Raw genomic sequence first — 27,314 nt, forward strand, 5'->3', positions numbered from 1 at the left:
AAAAGGAACATTCAGAAATTGATGGTGCAAATGTAAAGTGGTATGACCACTGTGCAACATGGTCTGGCAGTCTCTCAGCAGGTTAAACATAGACTATCGTATGACCCAGGATTCCACTCCTAGGTATTCATGAAGAGAAATGAAAATAAACGTCCAGACAAAAACTTGAACATCGGGCTGAGGGTTTAGCTCAGTGGCTTAAGCGCTTGCCTGGCAAGCTCGAGGTCACAGGTTTGATCGTCAGTACTAAAAAAAAAAAAAAAAAAAAACTTGTACATGAACATTCAAAGCAGCGTTACTCACAACAGTCAAAACATCAAAACTAGATGTCTATCAACTGTCATTAAATGCAATACGATGTATCCATACAATAAAAAACTATTCAGTTTTAAAAGGAATAAACTGCTGAAACAGGCTACAATATGGATGACTCCTAAAGATATTATATGAAGGAAAAGAAAGGGCTGGAGATTTAGCTCAGCATTGTAAGCATTGTAGCCCTGCCTGTTTGAGGTCATGAGTTCAATCCCCAGAACCAATAAATAAATAAATAACAGTGATTAAGGAAAAGAAACCACACACAAAAGGCCATACATATATTGATTGTATGATTCTACTGATGACAAACATACAGATAAGGCAAATATACACAGACAGAAAAGACACTGGTAAGGGGCTGGGGATTTAGCTCAGCGGCATAAGCGCCTGCCTTGCAAGCAGGCAGTCGTGAGTTTGATCCCTGGTACTGATAAAAACAAAAAAGACAAAAAAAAGAAAGAAAGAAAAGACACTGGTAGTGTCTATGGCTGTGAGGAGCAAAAAAAAGTTTCTGTTGGGTTTTTGTTTTGTTTTGTTTCGTTTTGTCTTTTTGAGACAGGGTCTCACTAAGGCTCTAGGCTGGCCTTGAGCTCACTTTGTAGGCCAGGCTGGTCTCGAACTTGAACCTCCTCCTGTCTTAGGCTCCTGAGTGCTGGGATTACAGGCTTGTGCCACCACACCCGGCTAGAAAAGAGTTTCTTTAAAGCAATGTTCTAAGATTGGTCATACCAATGACTGCACAATGTAAATATGCCAAACACCACTGGATTTGCATTAGCTTTGCATGAGCTAAAAATATAAATGCGAATTATCCCTCAGTAAAGCTGTTGTATTAGTAAACACCAATGATCTCCAGGAAGGCTCTGTGCCGTGGTGGCCCGGGCTGGGGACAGCACCAGGGGCGACATCCAGCTTCACCACCGACCAGGCACCCTCACCACAGTACTTAACATTCCCACCGGCCTAGCACCTTCAGAGTCATGAAGAACATCACCTGCCTCCCAGATGGCTTTGCTCGTTGAAGGAGCAAACTCCCATACGGCACTGAGCCTGGAACTGGGCCCGGCTGCCACAGCTGCGAGGAGCGCGGCCTCTGGGACCAGGCTTTGCTGTGCTGCATGTCAGGGAACAAACCCCAGAGGAGAGTCATGACAGGGCAAAGCAGACAGCAGAGAGAGGGAAAGATACACCAGCAGAGAGTGCGACCGCACCTTCTGGACGCCCCGGGCAGAAACCCCTGGTACCTGCTGACGCTCGTTGCTTCTTCCGCTCAGGCCTCTGGAAGCAGCAGCTTCACTTCTCCTTCTGGTGACCTCATCTATCCGCTCTTCACATTGCTCCTTCACCTCTTTCATCTGGCTGATACATTGGTTCCTTTGGGGGGAAAAAAGGCCAAAGAACAGACAAATACTGACAGACGTGACTATGTGCCATGGTGCTCCCACCTCAGACTCTGAAATCCACCTCAGTGAAAATCACAGACCTCCGCTTTCTGCTGCAGGAGCTCCAGCCCAGAGCTAGCTCAGAGCAGGGCAGTGCGCCTGCTCTCAACAACTAAGGACAGAAGCAAAAGAACTGCAGCTGCCTGAACCCACTAGAGCCCAGCCACACTGCTCTAAAAGAGCTGAACTTCAGTAATTGCAAAACATTTTTAAATACAATCTGTAGAATGCAAAAAAATAGATTTGGTCTCTGTTGTTGACTACCAGCCATTCTGCAAGCCCTGGGCTTTCCTGCGTGTGGAAGCCCTTGGTTATTCACAAAGCCTCCTTGGCTGGCCCTGGCCCTAGGCAGCAACTCACAGGTCAGTGTGACTGTGTGTAGCTGGCTTTAGGATGGGGCTGGTTGCCAGAGGAACCAACCGCAGCAATGGAGGGGCTGAACATTCATTCAGCTCCACTCCACCCAGGAAAGGGACTGAGTCCAATGCCATGGCCAGGGATTTAATCAGTCACACCTACGCAATGTGGACAGGACGGACGCTGGATCTCCGGTCATGAGGAAGGACAGCAGCTGACTCCACCAGATTCCTGTCCACTCACCCAATAAACACCCGGCCTACAGCTCCTGCCGTGTGGCTGCTTCCAAGCCGCACCCCATACAATAAAACCACAATCGTAAGTATAGTGTCCTGAGTTCTGAGTCATTCTGGAAATTATTAAACCTAAGGGGCAGGGACAGGCAGCCTTGAATTTGGAGGCATCTAAGTAGAAGTGGTGTGGCAAGGGGATAGCTAGGACTTGCGGTGAAGTGTGAGGTGGGGCCACTGCTGTGGACTTGAGTCCTTAACCGTGGGGTCTAACTCTGGTAGTGTCACTCCTGAACTAGACAGGAGGACACTCGGCTGCCAAAGAACTGGGTTGTGTTACATGCTTGGAGGCTTCGGCCTTCTCCCTGGAGTTCAGGAGCATGTCAGCAAGTGTCAGAGCTGTGCAACAGTTGAGAGAATCATCTCCTTGCTTTGCCAACAAGAATACTAAAAGGCAGGTGAGCTGGCTACCTGCCATGGACCATGCTGCAAAGGCTACAGCTGTGGGGCCAGGTCCTCCGCGGCCTGTCGGGAGCAGGCAGCCCTCCGAGCCAAGCATGTGCTACACTCAGCCTGACCTACAATGCTCACACCAGTTTAAAGTACCACTGGGCCACAGCCCTGCACACATAGGAACACGGAACTCCAACCTCAGAGAGCTGAGAGACTGAGTGACAAACTCACATGAAAAACTTCTCCAACATGTGTAGAGTAACTCATGTCTGGCAGACTGGCACACAGGAGCACATACACAGTAAACAAAAAAAAGAGATGGCTATACCCTGAGAAACTTAACAAGCAGGTCATCTGCTACCCTTTACACCCACCTGCTCCCAGCCTGCTGAAGGAGGAATGGAGGGTCTCGAACTCTGGGTTGAACATGCTCTATTTTCCAGCTCATAGAATAAGAGCAACAACTTGCAAAAACCTGTAGTTCTGAGATGCAGCTGTTGCAGACTGACAGCCTTACTTCCTGAAAGCCATGACTGGTTTTTCCACCATGTGCACACAGCCCAGGGTGACCTGGGCCCACTTAGACACAGGGAGGCCTGGCCCTGGTAGTTACTGTAATGGATGCACCCACTGGCTGAGGGCACAACCCCGTCTCAATCTCAAAGCATGAAGCTAGCGAGGCAGGCAGACCTCTCCTCCAGAGCAAGGCCGTAGCTGGACACTGGCTCCCTTCTAGCCCAGCACCTGCCGCTATCCCTCCCACTGTGGAGATACGATGGCAATGGGTTACCATAAGCATTCTGGGGAGGAAAGCGCAGGGCTGGCTTGGACAGGGCAGCGGTTACTCAGCAATGTCTACACTAGTGAAGGGGGAGGACGAGGCACACATGCCTACCGACAGCCTGAGAAGGCACTGGCTGAGCCTCAGGCAGCCCAGCCAGGCATTCCTCCAGTTCTTACACTCTCCTCACCGTCTGATGGAGCGTCCACCACACTGGAGACTTGGCATAGGGCCCGCACACACCCTTTTATAATCGTACGGCCAAGCTGCCCATAACTTCCCTCAGATTCTCCAAAAGAGCCTCAAAGAGCTGTGAGTCTAAGCTGGCAAGTGTGCCCATGTGCACACTCACCCCGGGTGTGCACACACGTCCTCCCCTGACTCCGTACCCTGCATCCCCCAGCAAGCTCAGAGTCTTCTGGGTCAATGTTTTCCAGGTGAGACCATGAATGGCCTTTTGCAGTTTAATCAGTGGAGGGGAAATAAAAGCATTAATGCATCTTTCAAGGAAAAATAATAATGAAATGCAGGTATTTCATTCTTCTCCAAATGCAATTCTTTGATTATCAGCCCAACTCAGGGTTGTTACCCCAGCACTACAGATGCTGTGGGCTACATCAAGCTGTCTTGTGCCTTGACCCATGTACAGCAGCACCCTGATCCCCGGACCCTGACACACAGGTAGCAAAACCATTTGCCACCCAAGAAACCCACACGTGGCTAAGTACAGCTCTGGACATGACTTCTAGGCTGCTGCTCTGTGTGGGCTCTGTGTCACGTCTTCAGCATGGTCGCAAGTCATGGGCCACATGACACAGTACTAGTCAGTGACAGACTGTACTCAGGACGGTAATGCTACAGCCCCCAGCCCAGTCTAGATAAGCACTCTGTCACGTGTGCCCTGCTGTCGTGACCCCTCAGGGGGTCACTAATGAGGATAGTCTCAAGTTGTCTCCATTTACCTATGAAGGCCTCAAGATCATCCTTGTTAATAGCTGAGTGATATTCCACTATATAAAAATACATCTTTTTCATTCACTCTGCAGTTGATGGGCATCTTGGCTGTTTCCAAGATTTAGCTATTACAAATTGTGCTGCTATGAACATGGGTACACATATATCACTGTGATATGACCTTTTCAGTTTTTCTGGGAAAATACCCAGGGGGGGAACAGCTGGGTTGAATGGAACTTCCAATCTTAGTCTTTTGAGAATTCTCCATACTGATTTCCATAGTGGCTGCAATAGTCTACATTCCCACCAACAGTGGAGCACTGTTCCTTTTTCCCCCGCAGCCTCACCAATATTTGTTATTAATTGATTTCTTGATGACACCCATTCTTTCTGGAGATGAAATCTCAATGCTGTTCTAATTTGCATTTCTCAATTGACCAGTGATGGTGAACATTTCTTCATGTATTTATTTGCCATTTGTATATCTTCATCTGAGAACTGTGTGTTCATCTCAAATGCCCATTTTTGGAGAGGGTCTTTGAATTTGGGGGGCCTGATGTTTTTTAATTCTTTGTATGTTTTGGATAGAAATCTTTTGTCTGAGGGGTTGCTGATTAAAATTTTTTTCCATTCTGTGGGTTTTCTTTTCACTCTGTTGGTGATTTCTTTTGAAGCGCAAAAACATTTTAATAATATGAGGTCCCAGTTGTTGATTCTTTGAAGTGTTTCCCGTGCAGTTTGTATTTGTTCATGAGTTCTCTGTCTACCCCTTATATGTCCAAGATTTCTACCTACCTTGTCTTCTAGTAGATTAAGTGTTTCTGTTTTAATATTTAGATCTTTTATCTATTTTGATTTTAGTTTAGTGTATGGTGATAGACATGGATCTAATTTTAGTTTTCAGCATGTGGAGAGCCAATTTTTCCAACACCATTTATTAAAGAGGCTATCCTTCTTTCAGTGAACACATTTAGTCCTTTTGTCAAAGATCAGGTGGCTGAGTGTCTTTGTAGTTGTGCTTGCATCTTCTAATCTGTTCCATCAATCCTCAGATCTATTTCTTTGCCAGTACCAAGCTGATTTTATCACTGTGGGTTTATAGTATAGTTTCAAGTCAGGAATTGAGATGCCTCCTATCTTGCCTTTGTTTCCCAGAGTCACTTTTGCTATTTTAGGTTTCTTCTGCTTCCAAATGAATTTAGGAATGTTTTCCCTAGATCTGTAAGGTATGTTAATGGTATTTTGATTGGGATTGCATTAAATCTGTGTAACGGTTTTGGGAGTATGGGCATTTTCACAACGTTGGTTCTTCAAAACTGGAAAGATCATGTCACAGTGAATGGACACCCATGTTTATAGCAGCACAATTGTAATAGCTAAATCTTGGAAACAACCAAAATGCCCATCAATCACAGAGTGGATGAAAAAGGTGGTATTTTTATACAATGGAATATTACTCCGCTATAAAAAGGATTGTCTTGAGGTCTTTATAGATAAATGGAGGCCACTGGAGACTATCCTCATAAGTGAAATAAATAAGAATCATATTTATAAATATCACAATGGTTCTCTGGTGTAAAAAGTAATAAAAACTGTAGGAGTAATAAGATCCACAATGTATAATAGCTATTGTAAAAAAAAAAAAGGGAAGTGTTCTAAAAGAGATAATTGCATGTATGTTTAAGTGTGTAAGTGTGTAAGATAGATAATCACATTACTAAGTTTTTGTTGGATCACTGAACAGAATGGTTTGTACTCTAATTGTTTGATTTCTATTTTCTATGCTTTAATTTTGAAATTGAACAACTATTTCTAAGATGACAATATGTAATTTATCAACTAGTCAATTCTTGGCATTATTTTCTTTTGAAATTCTGTATTACTTCTACCCTTTTTTCTGTTTTGCTTTTAAAAAAAAGGAGGCTATAAATAAAAAATAGTAATAATATTTTTTTTTAAAAAAAGGACATGAGCCCCAGAAGGACCCATTTCTCACAGAGACCTCACACAGCACTCCATGAGGGGACAAGTGAGCTCGCTGCACCCATGCTCGGCCTCTGGCTGGGTTGCACCGGTGGGGATACGGGGGCACTCACAGGTCATAGGAGAACTTCCTCTCCAGGTTGGTCTGGTTCCTCTGGAACTGGAGCACGTCCTGCTGCAGCCGGCCAGAGCTCCTCTGCAGGGCCTTCAGCTGGTCTGTGCCGAGGAGAGAACAAGTCACTGTGATCATGAAATGTATTAGAACACAAAGGGGAGACGAAGGGCAGACACAAGAGGAGACATCCGGCCACTGCCAGCCCACGCCAGCAGGCTGAGGGCCACCGAGGAGCCTGAGCTCCACCATGTCTCAAATGTCTGTTGACTCTCCTTGACTTCAACCCCTACCGTGTGCTGGTAGGTCTACAAGTCTGCTTCTGTCCTACAGCAAGCCCTCACACGCCTAAGCTGTCCCCAGGGGCTCTCCCACACATGTGGTCCTTACCCTGACTTGGACATCTAGCCCAGCAAGCAGCCCTCCATGGGGACACTGCCCCTAGCACTTGCATACCATGCGCCACCCCATGACCCTGTGCTCACCAGGTAACCCCGTCCTCTAGCAGGGCAGCAGCCACTTACTGGAGGAAACTCATTAGCCCCACCTATGCCTGCTCAAAAGCTCTACAGAAACCAGCAGGGCTGCCAGCCAGGCTGGCAGAAGGCAAAGCTGCAGCAATGGTCTACCAGAGCAGAAGACAGGAGCAAGCAGGGCCCAGACATGGCCCTGGACAACTGCCCACGTGCCCAGTGTGTGGGGTGGAGTTCCACGAACAACTGCTGTACTCAGGGACACGGGCCAGTCTCAGAAGTGTCCACAGGGGCACCTTAGGAGCCTGAGGCCAAGGCAGGCAGCAGTATAACAGTAAAGGCTTAGCACAGCGGCTGGGTCAAGGGCACAGACTGGAGAAGGATGGCAGTGGCGGCTGTGAGGCTGGCACCTGTCAACAGGCGCTAAAATGTGCTCTACATGTGGGGAAAGCTCTGCGAGGCACAGTCACTTCCATAAAGCCTTTAATGACAAAGAGCCCATAATCAGATCCAGTGTGGGACAGTGACGCTGCTCAGCAGTAAAAGGCGGTGCACTGCAGCTACACACACACCACAGGTGAATCTCACAGTAATCACATCAAGTCAAAGGGGCCAGATGGGGACTGACAGACTGATTCCACACAGCTATAACCCTGTGGAGAATGCACTCATCTAGACAGCTGCAGACCACAGGCTGTGTGTGGGGGCGTGGACTGATACGGGGAGCTGACAAACCTCACACAGCACAGGTACGCTCTCACTGGGACTCAAGAGCCCGGTCTGCAACGGGCACACAGGGAATTTATGCTCCTAACAGCCACTGTTCTAAAAAAGTAAGTAACAACAGGTGGAGCTTCTCTAATATACCTTATCTAAGCCAATAGAAAACCTTATCACTACTCACACGTGCATATCACATATAGCTGTGCTTCCCCTACTGGAAATGCCTGGAAGTACAAGTGTTTCCAACTGCTTCAGACCTGGAGTATTTTCTGCATTCTCTTGGGACGTGACAGAGTGTAAATGTAAGATTTGCGCCTGCTTCATCCACACCTTGTAAACATGGCCTGAAGGGAATTTTTGTGGCATTTTTAGTATTTTTGTGAATTTTCACTGCGACCCAGCTTGTGAGTTCAGGTGTAGAATTTTCTAGTTGTGGCATCATGTTTGGTCTCAAAGTTTGAGATTTTGAAGCACTCTGGGTTCCTCCATGTCAGCCTCCGTGATTTTTCATCAGTGCTGAGGATCAAGGGGCCTCGCACTCACCAGGCAGGTTCTGTGGTGCAGCTGTGCCCAAAGCAGTGTTTCTTTGCCTAGTTATAAATGAGCTGATATCCTGGACCTTAACCTTGTGATACACTCATTGACACTGCTAAAGGTGAAATGTTTTAAGGAACTATAGCTGGACATAAAGAGCACATGAAAGCCTGTCCACCAGCTGCCTGGGGCCATCCCGGGCAGCTCAATGAAACCACATCTTAAAATGAAGCTTAAAAAACACCAGGAGTGGGGCTTAGTGGCAGAACAGCTGCTGAGTGTGCACCAAGCACTCGGCAGAACATCACCTGCTAAGTTAGTCCTGACACTGCCCATCCTGAACACTTGGAGTGACAGAAGAGGCGGTTCCCCAAGGAAGCCAGTTCCGGCCAGAGGGGAGGGTGGCTCACCTTGCAGGTCTCGGATGACCCTCTCCCCCATGGTGATATTGTTCACTAGTGCAGCCTGCAAGGAAGCAGATACAATGTGAAGCAGCACACTGAGCAGCCCAGCCTTCCCACAAGATGCATGCTGGCAAGGGGGACAGGACCCAGCAGGCCAAGGGGAACCCTGCTGTCAGGGCCACCAGCTGACCTGCCACAGGTGCTGGCTCTTCCACCCCCACTCCAACAGCGGGCTCAAGGCTGTTTCCTCAACACCAGCTCTGAACCCAGGCTGGCTATGGGGGACACAGGGACTCCGCAGCCCCCACAAACAGGCCCTTAATCCATTTCACTTCAGGCCTGGCTGCTTCTGTGCAGTCTTTGGGCCCTAAGGCAGAGCTGCGCACGCAGTGGGTTACACGAGTGGGCCAACGACCATTAGAGGGAAAGCAGCACAAAGCCAACATGGGATAATAACAAGGAGCACAGGGAAGGCACTGAACTCGGGGGCCTCCTAAGGCATGCAGCCAGACACTTACTCCACCTGCCCCACCTTTACAGCAGCCCTGTGAGGAGTAGTGGATCATCCGGGTGCAGGTCTGGGGACGGGCTGCCTGTGTGTCTAGAGTCCAGTGTCCAGAGAGAGACAAAGCCAAAGGCCAGCCCTGTGGGCAGCTCCCAGGAACCAGACTCAAAAGGCCAGCTGCCCACCAACAGTGACGCAGGCACTGACCCCATGGACAGACTGTGCCAATGATCCTGCACCTGTGACCCACCAGGATGGCAGCAAGGGAGAAACCAACGCAAGGGTCTGTGACTTCACCAATTGGCAAGAGATTTTTCAGGGGTGTTTATTCTGCAAGGGAAGAGCACAGACCAAGGACCAGATTTACACAGCTGGAAACTTGGGCTTGTAGACGCTCAGCTGAAAAGACTAAGATTTCTCCAGGATCCCAGGATCCCATTTCTACAGAGGCAAAATAAATAAAATCAAAGCTGGCTCTTGGGAGATACCTGCACTCCTACGTTCCCTGTGTTAGTCACAGAAGGGGACCACGCAAGTGGCCCTGAAGACAGGTGGCCCGACATACTGTGACACATACACACAGCAATATCACGCAGCCTCTAAAGAAAATTCTGACACCTGCCACATGCACCTCCAAGACACCGGATTAAGGCAAACAGTGAGCCAGTCATGAGGGAATGCTCCCCAGATCCCAGGGCCTCAGGCACCTGATGGAGTCAGCACTGCAGAAGCAGCTCATGGAAAGGCGGTTTCCAGGACGGTGAGAGATGGGGTCAGTGTGCAGGAGCTTGGACTGAAGCTCAGTGATGAAAAGGAGACCATCCTCGAGATGCCCTGGCTGACACCGTGCGTAGACATCACGTGGCTGAGCCACGCACTTAAATGACAGCACCGCCCTGCCCCCTGCCCCTGAGCCTCAGCACAGAGCGACTCTCCCTTGGGTGAGTGGTCCCCACAGGGCGGTGGAGAGCCTCCCGCACCTGGGCCACACCTTGTCATGCGTCTGCATGTCGCTTCTGCCATAGAAGAGGAAGAGCGCACCACAGGTGCTTCTTCCACCTGTTCCCTCAGCCTCCCCCCAGAAATCCATGTCATTCTGCAACTGTCCAGGAGTTAGGAGTTAATGCAACTTGAAGTATCTGAAGATATTTCTGTTTCTATGGGACTTTACTCTCCCAAAGAAAATACATTTTTATCTCCTCCCAGCTACTTGTAACTACACAGAAGTTTCCTGACTTCTTTTTATCTTCTGTATAAGGTACAAACACTTGTATGAAACAAAACTTTTTAAATGAGTTAATACATTCCATCCTAAACAATCAGGCTGCTCTTCACATTCTGGGGGTGGTGGACAAGCAGTGCACACATGTGTGTGAAATGTCCCTGGAAACACATGGAAGAGGCCAAGGTACCCTCCAGCCCTGCTTAAGAGCACAGAGGAAGACCTGTGGGTGCGCCGGGCACACATCTGGCATGCTCACTCCACTCTGGGAAATGAGATCGTCTGTATTACATCCCTCCAAGAACAAGCCTCTTCACTCTCTAAGGCTCTTTCAGGAAAACACCATAACTTCTTTTTGTTAACACAGATCTCTTTGTTTATGTAACTCCCAAGGCTGTTAAATATCAGAAGGAAACTCGCCTTCCTCAAAACAATGCAAGCTGCCCAGGATGCAGAGCCTGCAGCCCAGCTGACATCCTGCAAGTATGTGTGCACTGGCAGTCCAGTCACCCCATTTATAACAAGAGCCCCGGACATGCAACAGTGCCAATCTCACACCCACAAGATGGGATGGAGGATCAAGCTGCAGCTGCCCTCAGAGAACAAATCAGAAAGGAGGAGTGCAATACTGCAGAAACTGGGGGCACCTGTTCTGCAAGCCAGGGAGGTATGTAAACCAAGAATTCATTCCAAGATTCTGGAAGTGATAGCGATGGTCCTGTTTGTTGCCTGATACAGAATTTACAAACAAAAATTTTCATCAAATGCTTCCATTTGTAAACCAAAATGTTTACAAACAAAAGTGTTTGTGAACTGAGGTACCATGGTATTCTCCATGCCATGAGGATGACACCTAGTTTTGCCACCAGCTCAAGCAACACCCAGAGTTCCTTCAGTCATGGCTGTAGAGACATCAGAGTACCAAATGGTGAAACTCAAAGAAACTCTTTTTAGTTGGCTCTGAATGAGCTGGGTTTCCTGAGGCTTTTGGTTTTTTTCTTCTTTTTAAATGAAAGCTTTACATCTATGAGCCTCTGAAAGGGGAAGGCTTGCTGATTCCTGTAATGTTAGCAAGGCATCATTCTTGTCCTGATGCAAAGTATTTGGATTTTTTTTTTTCTTTTGCTTTGTTTTGTTTTGTTTTGTTTTGGAGACAAGGTCTTGCTGTGTATTGTAAGGCATCCTTGAACTCATCATATGTAGCCTAGGCTGGCCTAAAACTCATGAGAATCCTTCTGCCTCAGCCTCCCAAGTACTCAGTTTATAGGCATGTGCAACCACATATGGCTGGATTCTTTCAATGTTAATCTTTTGAGCAACCTTGGCCAAAATTTTACAGGGACCAACTATAGAGGTTGTTGTATTTTTGTTTGTTTATTTTTTAGTTTTTTTGGGGGTTCTGTGAAACTCAAAACATTTTAACTAGAATTTCTGCTCCTGTTTTTCAGTGTATATTTCAGTGTATATTTTTCAGTGTATATTTCAAATGTATATCCATGCCACAGTCTAAACATTGGGCAGTCTTGAAACTTTCTCCATGAGAGTAATCGGTCTGCTCCATTAATCTGTTTCCTATCAAGTCTCAGGACATAGCAATATGAAGATAAATTTTCTGCCAGAACATAATATACATGATATCCAGCTAAACAAACAATGGAGTACCTGCTCCCAACTAAAACTTCCTGACCACGTGGCCTTTACTCCCTGCATTCTATCAGCATTTTTGTCTTTTGAGCTCTGACCAGTATCACCCATCGAGCTCTGCTTATATAGAATTCTAGGGCTCTTCTAACCAGCATCTTCAAACCTTCCCAAACTCCTCCTGCAAACCAGATCCAAAGGCTTCTGAACTAAATGGTCAGTTAGTTACAGCTATGACACCTCTCTTGGCAACAAAACCTGTCTTAGTAACTTTTTCTTTGCTGGGACACAACACCAGCCACCCAAAAGTTAAAGAAGTGGAGGTTTATTTTGGCTTATGTTTCAGTCGCTCTAAAGAAGAGGTTATTCCAGATTATGAGGAGCAACTTTAAAGAATAGCATAACAGAGGAAAAGCACTCATGGCACGGTGCTCAGGATGCACAGAGAGAAGGGAGAAACAGGGAGGGGGACGCAACTTTCCAGGTCACATTCCTTAGTGCCCACCTCTGATCAGGTCCTGCTCCTAACAGCAAAGCAGCTGTAACATCCATCTCTGAGCACATGACCCTCTTGGGGAAATTCTTGATTTAAACCATAACAAATTAAAATTAAACTCAGCTTTTTAGTCCCAGCAGCTATAGTCCAGGTATTCAGTAGCCTCACACAGCCAGTAGACAGGTAATGTGGAGCACAGAGACTGTGTCTATCATCAAGGAAACGTTTATCACACAAGGCTGACCTGAAGCAGTGATCAGGAAGAGGGGTCTGTCTGTTTACCACATTTTTCCTGACAGGTTTGGTTTTCAAGCTTTTGTCTAGGCCCTCACTTGGATATAAAACCCACCCAGGGTAACAGCAAATGCCCAGGAATGGGGTATTGGTGAAGGCAGAAAATCTTGATGTTCCGCAAGATTTGCAAACTGGCCAGGCCACAGGTCCCAACACATGACCTCCTTCATCTCTGTCGGTCACTACAATTGCTTATCATGATTCTGAAAAATCCAGAATCTGAGGGGCTCCAAACTCCAAAGCTTTTTGAGCATCCATGACACCACTAGTGGAAAACCCCACATCTGACCTTCTGCAATAGCTCACAATGAAACACAGGTTCAACAAAAATATCACAAGATATCATGTTCACACAGTGTGTGTGATGTCTGTATGAAACTCAAGTGAATTTAGAGTTTAGACCTGGGTCTCCTTCGCATGTCAGCACACCACACATATGCAGTTATTGTAAAGTCTACAATATCTAAGATCTGAAACACTCTTGGTCCCAGGAATTTCAGTTGAGACAATCTGCATCAGACACTGTACGAGTACGTAAGATTATAAAGAGCAGCCTTATCCCAATTCAAATCCAAATGGTAATTTTTCCTTTTTTTTTTTTTTTTTTTTTGTCTTTTTCCTTTTCATCGGTACCAGGGATCGAACTCACGACTACCTGCTTGCAAGGCAGGCGCTTATGCCACTGAGCTAAATCCCCAGCCCTCAAATGGTAATTTTTCTAAAATTAAGGAAAACAGAGATAATGTAGTGATGCTGTTTGAAATAGATGTATGTATATAAAAAAATTAATATAGTTATACTTCTGATTTCTCTGAATTCACTGAAGAGAAAGATTTGCGCTGGTATTGTTTGGACACTTGAATGCAGATGTTCTGTGCTCTGGGTGAATGATTTGGGGATGATAATGAGAAATATATGTATGTACTATTATTGCCCCCTGACTGACGTGTTTTGAAATTTTGTTGTAGCTTTTTTTTCTTCTTTTCTTTTTATCCTTGAAAGAAAATAATTTGGAAAAAAAATAAAATAGATCTTTCTCACCCAAGACTGCAAAATAACCAAAAAAAGGCCAGCTGGAATATAATAGTCTCTGAAAGCAGGACAATACCAAGATGACATTCTGTAACCTTCTATCTGGAAAAGGCTACACTGTCCCAAGGCAAACGGGCCACCCAATGAGCCTGAGGTCACACACTCCCACAGGGGCAGCAGAGACACGGAGCTCCCCAGGCCCTTCCAGGTCAGGCTGGTTCCCTGAGGCCCCACACCTGTGATGGGAGGAGACCTGGACTTAGGAGACTATGGAAAGGGCTGGGGCAGGCTGAGCAAGACACTAGCCAGTGCCACAGGTTGTGCTGACGTCAGGCTGTGGTCACTCTGGGCCTCTTCCTGTAAGCCAGCTGCACTGTCTGCGTAAGGTTCTTTATTCTCAGACAGCCTCCTAATCCTTTTCTTCCTGTTACTTTTTAATTTTTACTTTTCAAAGTTTATATTAACTCTTTAACACATAAACCATAAAAAACATATGTGCGGATGGGACACCATATGATGTTCCACACCCACAGTACACATTTTATGTTTCTGCTGCCCCAAATCACCTGTTGTTTCCGTACAGTGTCAACAGCCAGAACAAAAGGCTCCCAGCTCCCTGGAAAGTTCCGCACATCGTCCTGCTGTGAAACGCACAGAGCTGCCTCTCGTACAGGGCAGGGACTTCCCCTTCCCGCCTTCCCCCTCCTTTCAGAGCAATGTGGGAAAGAAAAAGAAGGCACTGCTGGGCACGGTGGTACACACTGTAGCACGAGCATGCAGGAGGCCGACGCAGGATGACGGCCACAAGTCTGAGGCCAGCCTGGACTATCCAGTGAGACCCTATCTCAGAAAGAGAAAATGGCACCGTGTCTAAGACTTGTGTCTTCTCAGAGTTCAGGTGATGAAGCCTGCTGTAGTCTGGACCTGGTCCCCTACAGGTCATGTGTTTAAAAAAGTGGCCCCCAGCATGGCATTAGGGATGTCTCCACGTCATCGGGGTGCCTGGCAGAAGGGGGTGAGTTCTGGGCTTCTCCCTTCCTCTTCCCTTCTCATCTCCTCAATGTGTGTTTGCATTTTAATTTCACTGGTACACTTCCGACATGCACAGTGATCACACTTACCACAGGGAATTAGTACCTGTACATGATACAAGTTGATTCTTTCTCTTCCCATTTCTCTCCCTTCCCTTTAATCTCCCCTCCCTTCCTTCTTTCTTTGTAGCAAGAGCAGTTTCGTCTTGCTCCCTCCATGCTGTTCTGCTTCATCAAAGCCCAGCAAGGAAAGGCCCACGACCTATCTGAACCCTGCTGAACAGTAAGCCAAAGTAACCCTTTCTCCCTGTCACTGATTCCTTCGGGTATTTGTGACACTGCCTGGAAAGCTGGCTTCCACAGGACAATGGCTATCGTGACAGTGCTGAGTGGGCCCTTGGGAAGAAGCCAAGTGGTGAGCACGCTTGATGCTCCAGAGAGTAGCTGTGTCCCCTCCTGCCCACAGGGACACAGCCAGAGGCGGCACCTCCAAATTAGGAAGCAGGCCCTCCTAGACATTCAATCTGCAGTGTCCTGTTCCCCGATAGCCCAGAGCCACGGGTCCCGTGGTTTGTAAGGCCCTGCCTGCCTCTGAGCAGCTGGGAGTTTATGCAGAAAGATGGCATCGCTGCTGCTGTGCTGCAGTTGCCTCCTCCACCACCACTGTGAGGATAACGGGTAACAGTGCAGGGACAGCTTCCACTCCTGTCAAGCACATGCTAACACTGAGAAGCAGCACCTCACTGAACCTGAACCGCTGGGGGCATACTGGAGATGGGGCTTCCATTGGTCTTCCATTATTATTTCGACTTTACAACTGAGAAACAGGACCAGAGAATTTAAGCAACTTGCCTAAAATTACACAGCCAAGCAAACTCCCAGGCAACTGACTCTGTGCCTTCCACGCCACACACAACTCACTCCCTATCCCACCCTCTGCTGGTACTAGAATGTGACATGGTACCCTGCCACACCCCACCAGGAAAGAACTTGAGATCCAAGCGGTCACCTCTCAGACTCGGCATGTGGCTCTGATGGAAAGTCTGTGCCAGTACTCAAGGCCTGGTATGCAACACACAAGTGATAGTTCATGGGAGTGGACTGTGGCTCACCACACTTCCTTCCCAGCAGAAACAATCTGGTTTTCACTGTAACAAAGATGAGTACCAAACATGGAGTAGCACTGAGCCCTGAGCGTCCCGAGAACTCCCAGCGCCCCAAGGCTCCTGTGAAGGGCGTGCTGCTCTGCTCACTGTGGCTTCTGGTTTTTCCAAGGCTGACCTTCAGCATGTTTCCTATGACCCCCAAAGCTTCCTCTCTGCGAGGTCCCCAAGTGGTTTCCATACACACACTCCCTTTTGAAAATGGAAAGCAGGGCCGGGAGTGGTGGCACAGGCCTGTAATCAGCACTTGGGGGACTGAGGCAGGAAGACCAAGTTCAAGGTCAGTTTGGGGAAGTACCAAGTCACTTTGTCTCAAAAAATAAAAGCTACAACACAGAAGCAGTCACCTGTTGAATTCATCCTTTAAGTGGGCTTCTTCTTTATTCTTCCTTTTTTTTTCTTTCCTTTTTTGGGGCCAGAAGTAAATCCTGAGCCTCGCTGTGCTCCACACATGTTCTGTCACTGAGCTGCTGGAGAAGCCCTGACACAGATTCTTTCTGTAAACAGTCAGAATGGAACCTATGGCTATACCCTCAGTCCTTCATATTTTGAGACAGAGTCCTGCTATGTCACCAAGCTGCCCTGGCTGGGCTTGAACTTGCAGTCCTCCTGCCTCACCCTGCCCAGCTTACAGGCAGTGTTTTTTTTTAAGGGACAGCTAATGAATCAGAGTTGAGAAGTTTCACGTCTGTAGTCTTATCTCCATGGCACGCTGCAGCTCTTCCGCACTGAACTCACCCACAGCAGCCCATTTCTGGTTGCGCTGCAGTGAGCTCCACAGACCCCTCCACATGTTTTAGGAAGCCAGCCTCGTTTGTCAGGGCCTGCAGCCCGAGTCATATCCCAGGTGAAAGCAGCACCCACAGCACAGTTATGCCAACCACGGGCAGCAACTCCTCTCCACTCACTCCTCCTCCTATTCAAAGGAGGCAGCCACACTTTCATATGTGCACAAAATACCTGGGCACTTGGAGGAGTACACAAAGAGCTCGAGATTCCCAGAATCTGGGATCTTACACATCAGCAAACTGCAGAAGCAGCTGGCAAGTTGACACAACAGCCAACTACCAAATAACAACAACCAGATACACATGCAGACACATGTTACTATACTATTTCAAAAAGAAAAAAATGCTTAAAAACCAAAACAGCCATGCATGGTGATATAGGCTTATAATCTCACTGCCTCAGGACGTTGAAGCAGGAAGATCACAAGCTTGAGCAATTTAACAAGGCTGCCTCAAAATGAAAAGTAAAATGCACTGAAACATAGCTCAGTAGTAAAACACCCTGGGCTTGTTCCCAGAATTACACAGAATGAAGCACCCAGTACACCCTGACTCTTCTGCATTTCTGCTGGCACCGAGCTCTCCCAAAGAGCCCAGCCAGGGACCAACAGAGAGATGGGGCAGGGGTTGGAGAAGATGACCACAGCTGCACCATACTCATGTGGTACCCAAATATCTACAGCCAGCATTAGACCAGGAGAAACTGTCACTCAATAGAGACCATGCGGGACCCCAGGCACCCACCTTCTCATCCTGGTATAGCTTGTTGATGCTCTCCAGCTGGAAGCTGTGGCTGGACTGAATCTTGTCCAGCTGTTCCCGCTGCTTGTCCAGCTCTCCCTGGAACTCAATCTTCTTCAGCTCCACGGCACCTCTCTCCGCGGCTGCCCTGCGCACCCGGCCTTCCAGTTCCAGGATGCGCGTCTGCAAGGAGACCATAGTGTGAGGCCAAGCAAACCTTCCTCAGGCAGGACCACTGAGCCCCTGACACCGAGCACATGGGGGCCCGGTCCACACCCCAGGATCTAGGCCTGACTATTCTGAGAAAGCTGAAACAGGCTCTGTTGGAGAAACACTGCCCCAAGCAGGCAGTACACTTCCCTGAGCTTGCAAAACCAGCTCAGGTTTACATATAGCACATATACTAAAATATTCTGTGCATTGCCATAACCTACCCAGGCTAGTTTCTCTTCCTCATTAATGAAGCACTTAACTCTTTTTTGCTTTTCCTGAGACGAATATCTTGCTAAGCTGCCCAGGATGGCCCTGAACTTGCTACTGCTGCCTCAGCCTCTTGAGTGCTGGGATCACAAGCTTGCACTTAACTCTTTAATCAGGCAGAATTTCAGAAAGCTTGATTCTCCAACTCCAGTCACAGAGACCTCTGTGGAAATGGGCTCCGTGAGGCTCAGTTGTGGCCTACAACCCTGGCAGGTGAGGCAAGTGACAGAAGGATATACATGGACAGTGCAGTATGTGGGGTCCATGGACGGGGTGGAACCTGCACCATTCTGTGGGGCTTGTGTTAAGGAGATGGTCTGTGAACAGGGCTGACAGAGAACAGCTGCTCTCATGCTGTCCTGCAGGAAGCAAGTCACCAGGCTATGGTAGGCCTGGGCCAGCCCCCCTGGGGACAGAACTCAGCAGCGAAGGCCACTGCTGCTGAGGGAAGAAGATGGAGGGTGGAGGGCCAGGCCTCAGGGATGGGGTGCTCAGAACCAGACAATATGAGGCCAGGAGAGGCTCTGGGCACATCAAGCCAGGGATGTGTGAGGCCTGGATTCGTCCAAGGAGAAGGTCTTTCTCATTGGTCAGCACCATCCCAGCCCATGACAGTCACCATGTGTAGGAGAGCTAAATCACTCCTACCACTGAAGGATGGTGGTAAAGACCAGGGCTCTCAAAAGCACATTTCTTATAACATCACTCCAACACACTACCAACAGGGCTTTCTGTTACCTCCCATGGACCAGGGTATAGTCAGTGCACCCCAGCTGGCTGCCTTCTCAACCCACCCAAATGCTCGGCGGAAGAGCAGAGGGCCCAGGAGCAATCCTGGACAGGATGGCAGAAGCAGCCCTCTGCCCAAAGCCTTCCTGGCCATGGGGCTGGGTCAGGAATCCATAGGCCTTGAGCACCCACTGCAGTGTCCACAGAACACAGGCCTCCAGTTACACTGCTAATCCTGAGATCAGTCCCAGCAACTTTAAATCCCTGATGGCATCCAGACACACACACCAACAGATACCTGGAGATCCACACTCCGAGAGCTGGCGATCCAGTAGTTGAAGCCTAGGACAATGACACAGGCCACAAGGGCAGCTAGCACAAGTGGTGGGGCCTTCATGCTTCGACGCCCATTTCCCAAGCCCATCATCTCAAAGCCTGGCCGTGGACCTGCTGGGGAAAACAGGAGCACTGGCTTCAGCAGCATCACCACAGGCAGGCGTCACCCAGAGGTTCCTCAAGGCATGTACACCCTGCTGCCCAGCACACACACCACTGAGACCAAGCAGCCCCACTTCTCTTCCTCGAACCCACCCCTGGTCTGCACGGTGGTGTGAGGAGATTGCACCTCCTTAGCACAGTCTAACAGTGGGGTTATGCGTCATATGTTAAATGCTTCCCCTTTGGGGAGAAGTGCTATGGGTTCCTACAGAAGCTGTCCCTAACAGGACCCTAACCTCAAGTGGAGATGCAGCTCTCCAGCCAGCACCACACCCCTGGGGATGCAGCCTAAAGCCCCACAGAAATCCCAGGCAGCACCACTGCTCCCACAAGGAGGCGTAGCAAGTGTTTCTCCTCTGTGCCAAAGGTCAAGGGTGGCTGAAGCTGGGCGGGGTAGGGACCAAGCCCAGTCTGCCGCTCAAAGTACACATGCTTCACCTGGGACCAGGAGGAGTTCCTAGCCTTTGCGTGGGTTCTCTGACTTCACAAAGCCCACAGTGTGACCCTCTGTCAAGGATGAGCCTGAGCCAGGGGGCAAATGCTCTCCATGCAGGCTGGCACACAGAGATTGCCAAGTTTGTACTCAGGTCTAACTGGACAGAAGCACCAATCTCCAAGAACAAGGAAGCTGCTTTTCCAGAGGGCCTCTGATGAACCAGACGGAACAGGGCTTTACCAGTGCGCATGAGGCCACACCAGAACAAATGCTCCCGAAAACAGCGTGTCTCGACTCATGTGCCAGGCGTGGGGGCACAGGAGCGGGAGGAGGGGGCCATCTGGGAGAGGGGAGAGGAGAGGAGAAAGCAGAAAGAAGGAGGACGCGCAGTGTTTTCACCGTTTTTTCAGCAGCTGGGACAAAATGCCCAACACCCACTAAGTAAAGGAGGAGAGGTTTACTCTGGCTCACAGTTTCAGTCCAAGGTCTGCTGGCTCCAAAGCAGGACAGGATGACAGAAAGGCTGCAGGAGGAAACGTGTCCCTGGTGGCAGGCAGGAAACAGCGGGTGCAGGGAGAAAGGAGCTAGATATACCCTGCCTGGCCCCACCTACAACTGCACCTGCAGCTACTCGTCCAAGTTGAATCCAGGACAGCACAGTGCGGTGAGGTCCCAGTCACTTTCCAAACACGGTGCTGCGGGCGGGGTCACTCTAGCGATAAACCGGAGAGAGGAGGAGAAGCTGAGGGCAGGACCGGAAGGTGAAAATAGGGAGGAGACAAGGAGAGCCATGAGGGGCTCCCCTGTGAGGCACAGTTCTCACTGGGGTGAATGGGAGGCGGCTGGGAAGCACCCCCCACCCTCATTGTCTACTGTGCCCCCACAAGGATTCTTCTCTTTTAGTGGTTGGCTCCTAATGTGGGAGCCTGGTGGCACCCAAGAGCAACAACCTAACAGAGTGGTCTACAGTACAGCACCCACACACAGCCACGGGGAGATGGAAGCTCCAGTGACGCTAAAGTCGTTTCCACAAACTTCTGATCTCAGGCTTCTGATCTCAGGATAGACAGGAAAGAGTATTTTTAGTTCCATGATTACCAGACACCAGCAAGGCAGTCTGCACCGCAGGAGAGCAGCCTCAGGTAGAAACACTAACCTTCTACGAAAGTCTACTGAAAAGTGCTCCATCACATCAGTTTGGATAAAGAAAGGATTTGTTTAAAAAATTCTCCTTAACCTTTAAGATAAAAGTTAGTAACATAAGAGAACCACTGCACAGTAGACGAGGAAGCTACATCGCCCCCTTCCTGCCCCAAGTGGAAGGACAGCACTGCCTTTCCACATCCCAAAATGTAGGCGCTCCCAAGCCTCAGGACACAGGTTCCGCCTCCCCCACCCCAACTCCAAGGTTCAGGGCGAGGCCGTGTGGGTGTCTCCTAATCTCCCTGCCTGGTTCAAGGTGCAGCCACAGGCTAGCTGTTTCCTCTAGTGCTAACACCCTTATTTTTCATCTAAACAAGACCTAGCCAGGGTGCTCTGCAAACACTTGGGGAGAGGGCGCCCACACTGCTCCCTTTCCCTGCAACACATGTGCAGCACTTAGACTGTCTCTTTCAGAAAAGCGGGGTACCCAGAACATAGACACCCTCACACATCCACCTCATGTACACAAATGCCTTATCCATAGTTCTGATCTCCAAAATGTTCTGAAAGCCTTGAAACTGTTTTTTAATTTTTTAAACCAAATAACCTACCTGAATCAAGGTCTAATCAGAACTCACATTACTTCTACTTTTTAATCTTTCTCCCTTCTTATGAATATCCAGACATTTCCTTACAGAAAGAGTTTTGTTTTTGGTACCAGGAATCGAACCCATGACCTCCCGCTTGCCAGGCAGGCACTGTACTGCTGAGATACATCCTCCTCCTCCCCGGAAAGATCTTTTTCAAAAAAGCATTTTGCGGGGTTGGGATTTAGCTCAGCGGCGTAAGCACCTGCCTTGCAAGTAGGCGGTCGTGAGTTCGATGCCCGGTACCAATAAAAAATGAAAAACAAAGACAAAAAAAAAAAAAAAAGTATTTTGCTCTCTAGTTGGTTGAATCTCTAGGCAGAACCCAAGCTTGCGGTTTCATATTTACATTTAAATTGTGCATCGATTTGGAATCCCTTTTTGACAACGAAGAGTAAATATAAACGAACTTTGGAGACTCCTTTCAGGCCAAGCCGCAACACACACGGTCCCGAGCCTGCCGGACCCCGCAGGTCAGAAGAACCAGGGGCCCGGCCTGCAGGTGCACGCACCCTGGGCTTTGGGATGTGATGCGCTTATATGGTATGAGGCTCCCGAAAGTCAAAAAAAGCCAGGGAACCTGCAGCTTCTGGTCATTTTAATTTGAACAATTCCACATCCTGGGCAAACGTTTTACGGGCCTATAAGACAAAAAAGTTTTCAGGAGGGAAGGCGGAAGGACTGAAAAGCGAACTCCGAAGCGAGGAGGGCGAGACCAGCTGTGGTCCCCAGCTCGCAGGGAGGAGAGAAGGGAGGAAGGCAGGAGGAAGGACCTCACTTAGAGAAGGAAGAAACCTGTGTGAAAACGGGCAACCTGTCAAAGGCGTGAGCGCTACCTCTTATTATTTCCTTTTTAAAAATTTCCTTTTCATGTGGGTTTTTCATGACTGCCACAGCCACACCCATGAAGGAGCCGGTCCCTGCCAGGTCCCAGGCTTGCCAACACAGAAGGTCCCCTTCACCCCCAATGCAGCCAGTGCAGCACTCTGCCACCCATGGCCACCGGGCCTTCTGAGCGTTGAGAATCATTCTGCCCCTCCCCAGAGTGGCTCTAGGCCACCAGCATTTCCTGAGAGCAAAGGTTCCAGATGCGGCCACGCTGTGCCACGCAGCATGCTCAGTGTCCTCTGTAGCTGCTGCCTGGCTGCAAGGCAGAAAAAAAGGCTGAACAGAGACACCAGGAGAAGTTCATTCGGAGGCTTACACTGGGAGCCAACTGCCAACTCTCGGCCCATCCATGGGATGCTTAACCTGCTCACAGAGCTACCGGGAGATCCACAGAACTCCTCCTGGCACTGCCTCAAGCCCCACACAAAAATACTGTGTTCCCCACTGCTGGAAGAACACTGTTTCTGGAAATTAAAACTTGAAAAACAAATGTGTACATTCAGTGCTAGGTGGTAGAAACAAGGAAAAGCAAGCTAGGTCCCTAAAAATCGTAAGAAAACAATATTGTCTTGCCTAATCCAGCACACGGAATTTGTTGAAGGTGGGCTCTACCTGCTCTCTGAGTCCCTACCTTGGCAGTAGCTGCTGAATCTTCTTTTCAGCTCCATGGTTCCCAACTCCCAGGGCCAAAGCCTGCCAGCCACCCACAAGTGAGGTTAAAGGGTTAAAAAATTCAAACATTAGCACTTCATGATGCGTGAAAGTTATATGAAATTAGAGTTATACCTACAAATAAACTTTTATTAGAACATAACTATGCCTGTCCCTTACCCTAGCATACCCCATGGTCAGCAAATCCAAGGCCTTCTATAAAATGGTCCAGGGTTTGGTTGTACGCTACACACTTCATCTCTAAATGGCTCGTAACACCTAACTATCCATAAACATTATATGAGAGTTGTTATGCTGTACCACCTAGACAGTGGCAAAAGAAAAAAAAGGCCTGGTCATGTTCCATACACGAGCATACTTTCTTTAAGGGTTCGATCTGAGGTTGGTTGAATCTGCAGGTGCAAAACTCAGGGAAAGGGACCAACCGGGTGTATTTTACGGCATGGGGTTACACCCAAGTTGACAAACTGTGACAGGGCCTGTGGCTTGTAAGGGCCACTTCATAGAAAGCGTGTCAATATGTGCTTAGTTCACTGATTCTCAATTGGGCCCCCGGGTGAGATCAGCAGACTGTGCCTGGAAATCTCTTTTGAGAATACAACTTCCTGGCCTAACCCAAACTGGAGACTCAGGTGGCGCTGGGCGAGTGTTTAAAAGTCAAACCAGGCAATGCTGGGAGTGGCTACAGCCAACCTGCTCAATCTGGTTCTCTCAATCTGGTTCTGACTATACCCACTCACTGTTAGGCAGCAGAGAGGCAGCTCAGAGGTGTACTGTTTATTATGGGTCAAGTATGTACATTTCTCTACCACCAGAAGTTGACTGTTTGTTTTCCTAGTTGATTTTTCTTATATGCCAATACCTAGATGGTCTGGGGATCACAAATAATAGGAAATCAACAGCAAAAGAAACCACAAAAACTACATAAACACATGGAAATTAAATAACATCCTCTTTTTTCTTTTTTTTTTCCCCCGCCAGGAATCAAACACAGGGCCTCATGCTTGCCACGCAGGTGTTGTGCTGCTGAGCTACATCCCTGGCAATGACACCCTCTTGAACAACCAATATGTCACAGATGAAACTGAAGAAAAAAATAGACATTTTGTGCAATTAAATGGTCATTCCAGTAAAACATACTGGAACTTAGGGAATACAATGAAAGCAGTCCAAGTAGGGAAATTTGTAGCAGTGAATTCCTGTATCAGGAAATCAGAGTGAACTCAAGTAACTTAATGTTGAACCTCAAAGGTTCTAGAACAAGAACAAGCAAAATTCAAAGCCCACATGAGGAAGGAAATGATAAAGATCAGAGCAGAAATTAATGCAACTGAGACTAAGAAAACAATACAAGGATCAAATCATCAAGAAAATTATACATTCCAAGGATGCAAGATATTTTAACATATACAAATCAATTAATTTAATACACCACATTAACAGAACCAAGAATACAAACCCACATGGCATCTTCATAGGTGCAAAAAAGCATGTAACAAAGTCTAACACCCATTCATGTTAAAACACTCTTAAACAAAATTGGAATAAAGGGTCCTTATCACAATCTGAAAAAATTATGACAATCCAACATCATACTAAAAGATCAAAAACTGAAAGCTTTCACTCTAAAATCAGGAATAAAACATGGATGCCCACTATTACCACTCCTGTTCAATATAGTTCTGGAGACATTAGCCAAGGCAATTAAAATAATAAAAGGAATATTGATAGGAAAGGAAGAAGTTAAATTATCATTATTTACTGATGATAGGACACTCTACATATAAGGTCCCAAAAATACCAAGACTCCTAAATTTTATGGTTAAATTCAGCAGCACAGCAAGATACAAAGTCAACACTCAAAAATCAATTGCCTGGGACTGGGGATTTAGCTCAGCGGCATAAACACCTGCCTTGCAAGCAGGTGGTCGTGAGTTCGATCCCTGGTACCAATAAAAAGACAAAAAAAAAAAAAAATCAATTGCCTTTCTGTACACAAATAACCACCTCAATGAGAGAGAAATTAGGGAAATGAGAGAGAAATCAGAGTCCCAGCGAGAAAAATGAAATGCATAGAAATCAGTCTAACAAAGGAAAGATCATTATATTGAAAATTGAAAAAAGAAATCAAAGAAGGTATCAGAAAATGGAAAGACATCCCGTTCTTGGGTAGGCAGAATCAATACAGTGAAAGTGGCCATACTTTCAAGACTGTTACACAGATTTAATGTCATCTCAATCAAAATACTAATGGCACACTTCACAGAAGAAAACAATCTTAAAGGTCTTATGGTACCAGAAGAGACCTACAGTAGCAAAAGCAATTTTGAGCAATGAGGGCAAGGCAGGTGGAATCACACTCCATGATGTCTTAAAGACATAGGTGCAAGCACAAGACTTCATGAACAAAACCTCTACAACTACATAGAAAATATTCCCAAGAATCAGTAACTGGGATCACAACATATTAAAAAAGCTTTTGCACAACAAAAGAAACCACCAACAGAATAGAGACAACCCACAGAATGGGAAAAATTTTTTACTAGCTACTCTTAAAAGGACTAATATCTAAATTATATTTTTAAAAACTCAAAATCAGACTCCCCAAATTTAAAGACTTTATCCCAAAATGGGCATATGAAAGGAATAGATAGTTCTCAGATGAAGAAGTACAAACAACAAATACAAGAAAAAATGTTCTACATCATTGGCCATCCACAAAATGCAAATTAAAACAGATTCCATCCACTCCAGAAAGAATGCCTATCATCAAGAAATCAACCAGCCCCACCAATCAAATGTTGGTGAGGCTGTGGGAAGAAAAGGAAGCTTGATGAAAGCATAAACTGACAAAACCATTATGGAAATCAGTGTAAAGATTTCTCAAAAAAGTAAAACTGTTCCCTTTCTTGGTATCTCCCCCAAAGAGTAAAAAGCATCACACCACAGTGACCTATCCAAACACTGTTAAGGTCTGGATCTAGATGTCCCCCAAAGCCTCACGTGGTCATAGGTGGGAATTTCAAAGGTGGCTGGATTAGTGTGTCTGAATGTGGGGTAAGGGTGTGGTGCTGGGGTGAGTGTGCTGTACCCTGAGTGTGGTTGGCACCACCCAAAAATCTCGTAGTCTGGATAAAACATACAGGCAGGCTTTCTGCTGTGGCTTTCTGCTTCACTGTCTCCTGCCTGTTTTACCATGCACTGTTTCTCCTCTGCCATGCCACTCTGTCTTGGAGCCAGACAACTAGGGACTGAAACCTCCACAAACTGTGAGCTAAAACCCTTCCTTCCTTAACTTATTGGTATTGGGTATTTTGTCTAAGCAACAAAAAAGTAACCAAGATATCTATGTTTACAGTAATGCAATTTATAATAGCTAACTCTTGGAAAAGGCCCAAATGCCCATCAGTGGATGAATGGATAAAGAAGATGTGGCACTTGTATATAATGGAGTACTACTCTGCCATAAAGGATAAGCTTGAGACATTTTTAGGTAATTGATGCACCTTGAGTCCATAATTTTAAGTGAAATAAATCAGACACACAAGTTTGAATACTGGATTGTTTCTCTGCTGTGAGAAACCCAGACGGTAAGTCAGGAGCAAAATGGAGGACAGACACTGGGAAGTACAAAGACCTTGTTCAAAGGGGAGGGGAATAAAGGAAGGGGAGAGAAGAGGAAAGGAATTGAAAAGGGGTTAAAAAGAAAAAAACAATGGAAGGAAAATGGAAACAAAGCTTTTGTCAATGGGGAGGAGAAGGAAAGGGAATGCGAGGAAAAAAGAATTATATTATGTACAGATACAAATTCCCTATAATGAATGTGATTATATATGGTAAACATGTACTAATAAAAAAAGGAGTAGAAATCTTCCAGTTTTGATAGCACTATAATCACAAATTAAAGTCTGATTTTTATTTTGTCTTGAGGCAGGGTTTCCATACACAGTTCAGACAGGGCCTTGAACTCACTCTGTGGCTGAGGCTGGCCTCAAACTCTAGTCATCCTTCTGCCTTAGCCTCCCAAGTGCTGAGATTACAGATGTGCACCACCATGTCCAGTCTAAAATTTAATTTTTTTATAAATCAACAACATTAGTGCATTAAAACTCTGTCCCTTCTAAGAATTTAGCAAGGCAATGCT

The 27,314-nt window shown here is 47.2% G+C and overlaps 1 protein-coding gene across 8 annotated transcripts in view; it reads right to left on the bottom strand.

The window, feature by feature from the left end:
- Golm1 (golgi membrane protein 1) overlaps positions 1-27,314 on the bottom strand; it is a 50,395-nt gene that overhangs the window by 17,217 nt on the left and 5,864 nt on the right. For 3 of the 8 annotated variants that reach the window (XR_010045762.1, XM_003475066.5, XM_063243790.1), the window contains exons 2-6: positions 19,185-19,336; positions 17,681-17,860; positions 8,771-8,825; positions 6,632-6,734; positions 1,563-1,692 (exon numbers count right to left, since the gene is read on the bottom strand). Coding sequence is in view for 7 of the 8 variants with exons in the window: in XM_003475066.5 (XP_003475114.1) it covers positions 1,563-1,692; positions 6,632-6,734; positions 8,771-8,825; positions 17,681-17,860; positions 19,185-19,313 (597 nt within the window). In the remaining variant the exon portion in view is untranslated. Of the gene's footprint in view, positions 1-1,562; positions 1,693-6,631; positions 6,735-8,770; positions 8,826-17,680; positions 17,861-19,184; positions 19,337-20,281; positions 20,436-27,314 lie in introns of those variants that run through there. The other 5 variants (XM_013158316.3, XM_063243817.1, XM_013158315.3 and 2 more) reach the window with 4 other exon arrangements.

Source organism: Cavia porcellus, unplaced genomic scaffold (genome assembly GCF_034190915.1).
Source record: "Cavia porcellus strain 051 isolate PalLab524CR breed Dunkin Hartley unplaced genomic scaffold, mCavPor4.1 scaffold_2, whole genome shotgun sequence".
In the NCBI taxonomy this organism is placed as follows: Eukaryota; Metazoa; Chordata; class Mammalia; order Rodentia; family Caviidae; genus Cavia; species Cavia porcellus.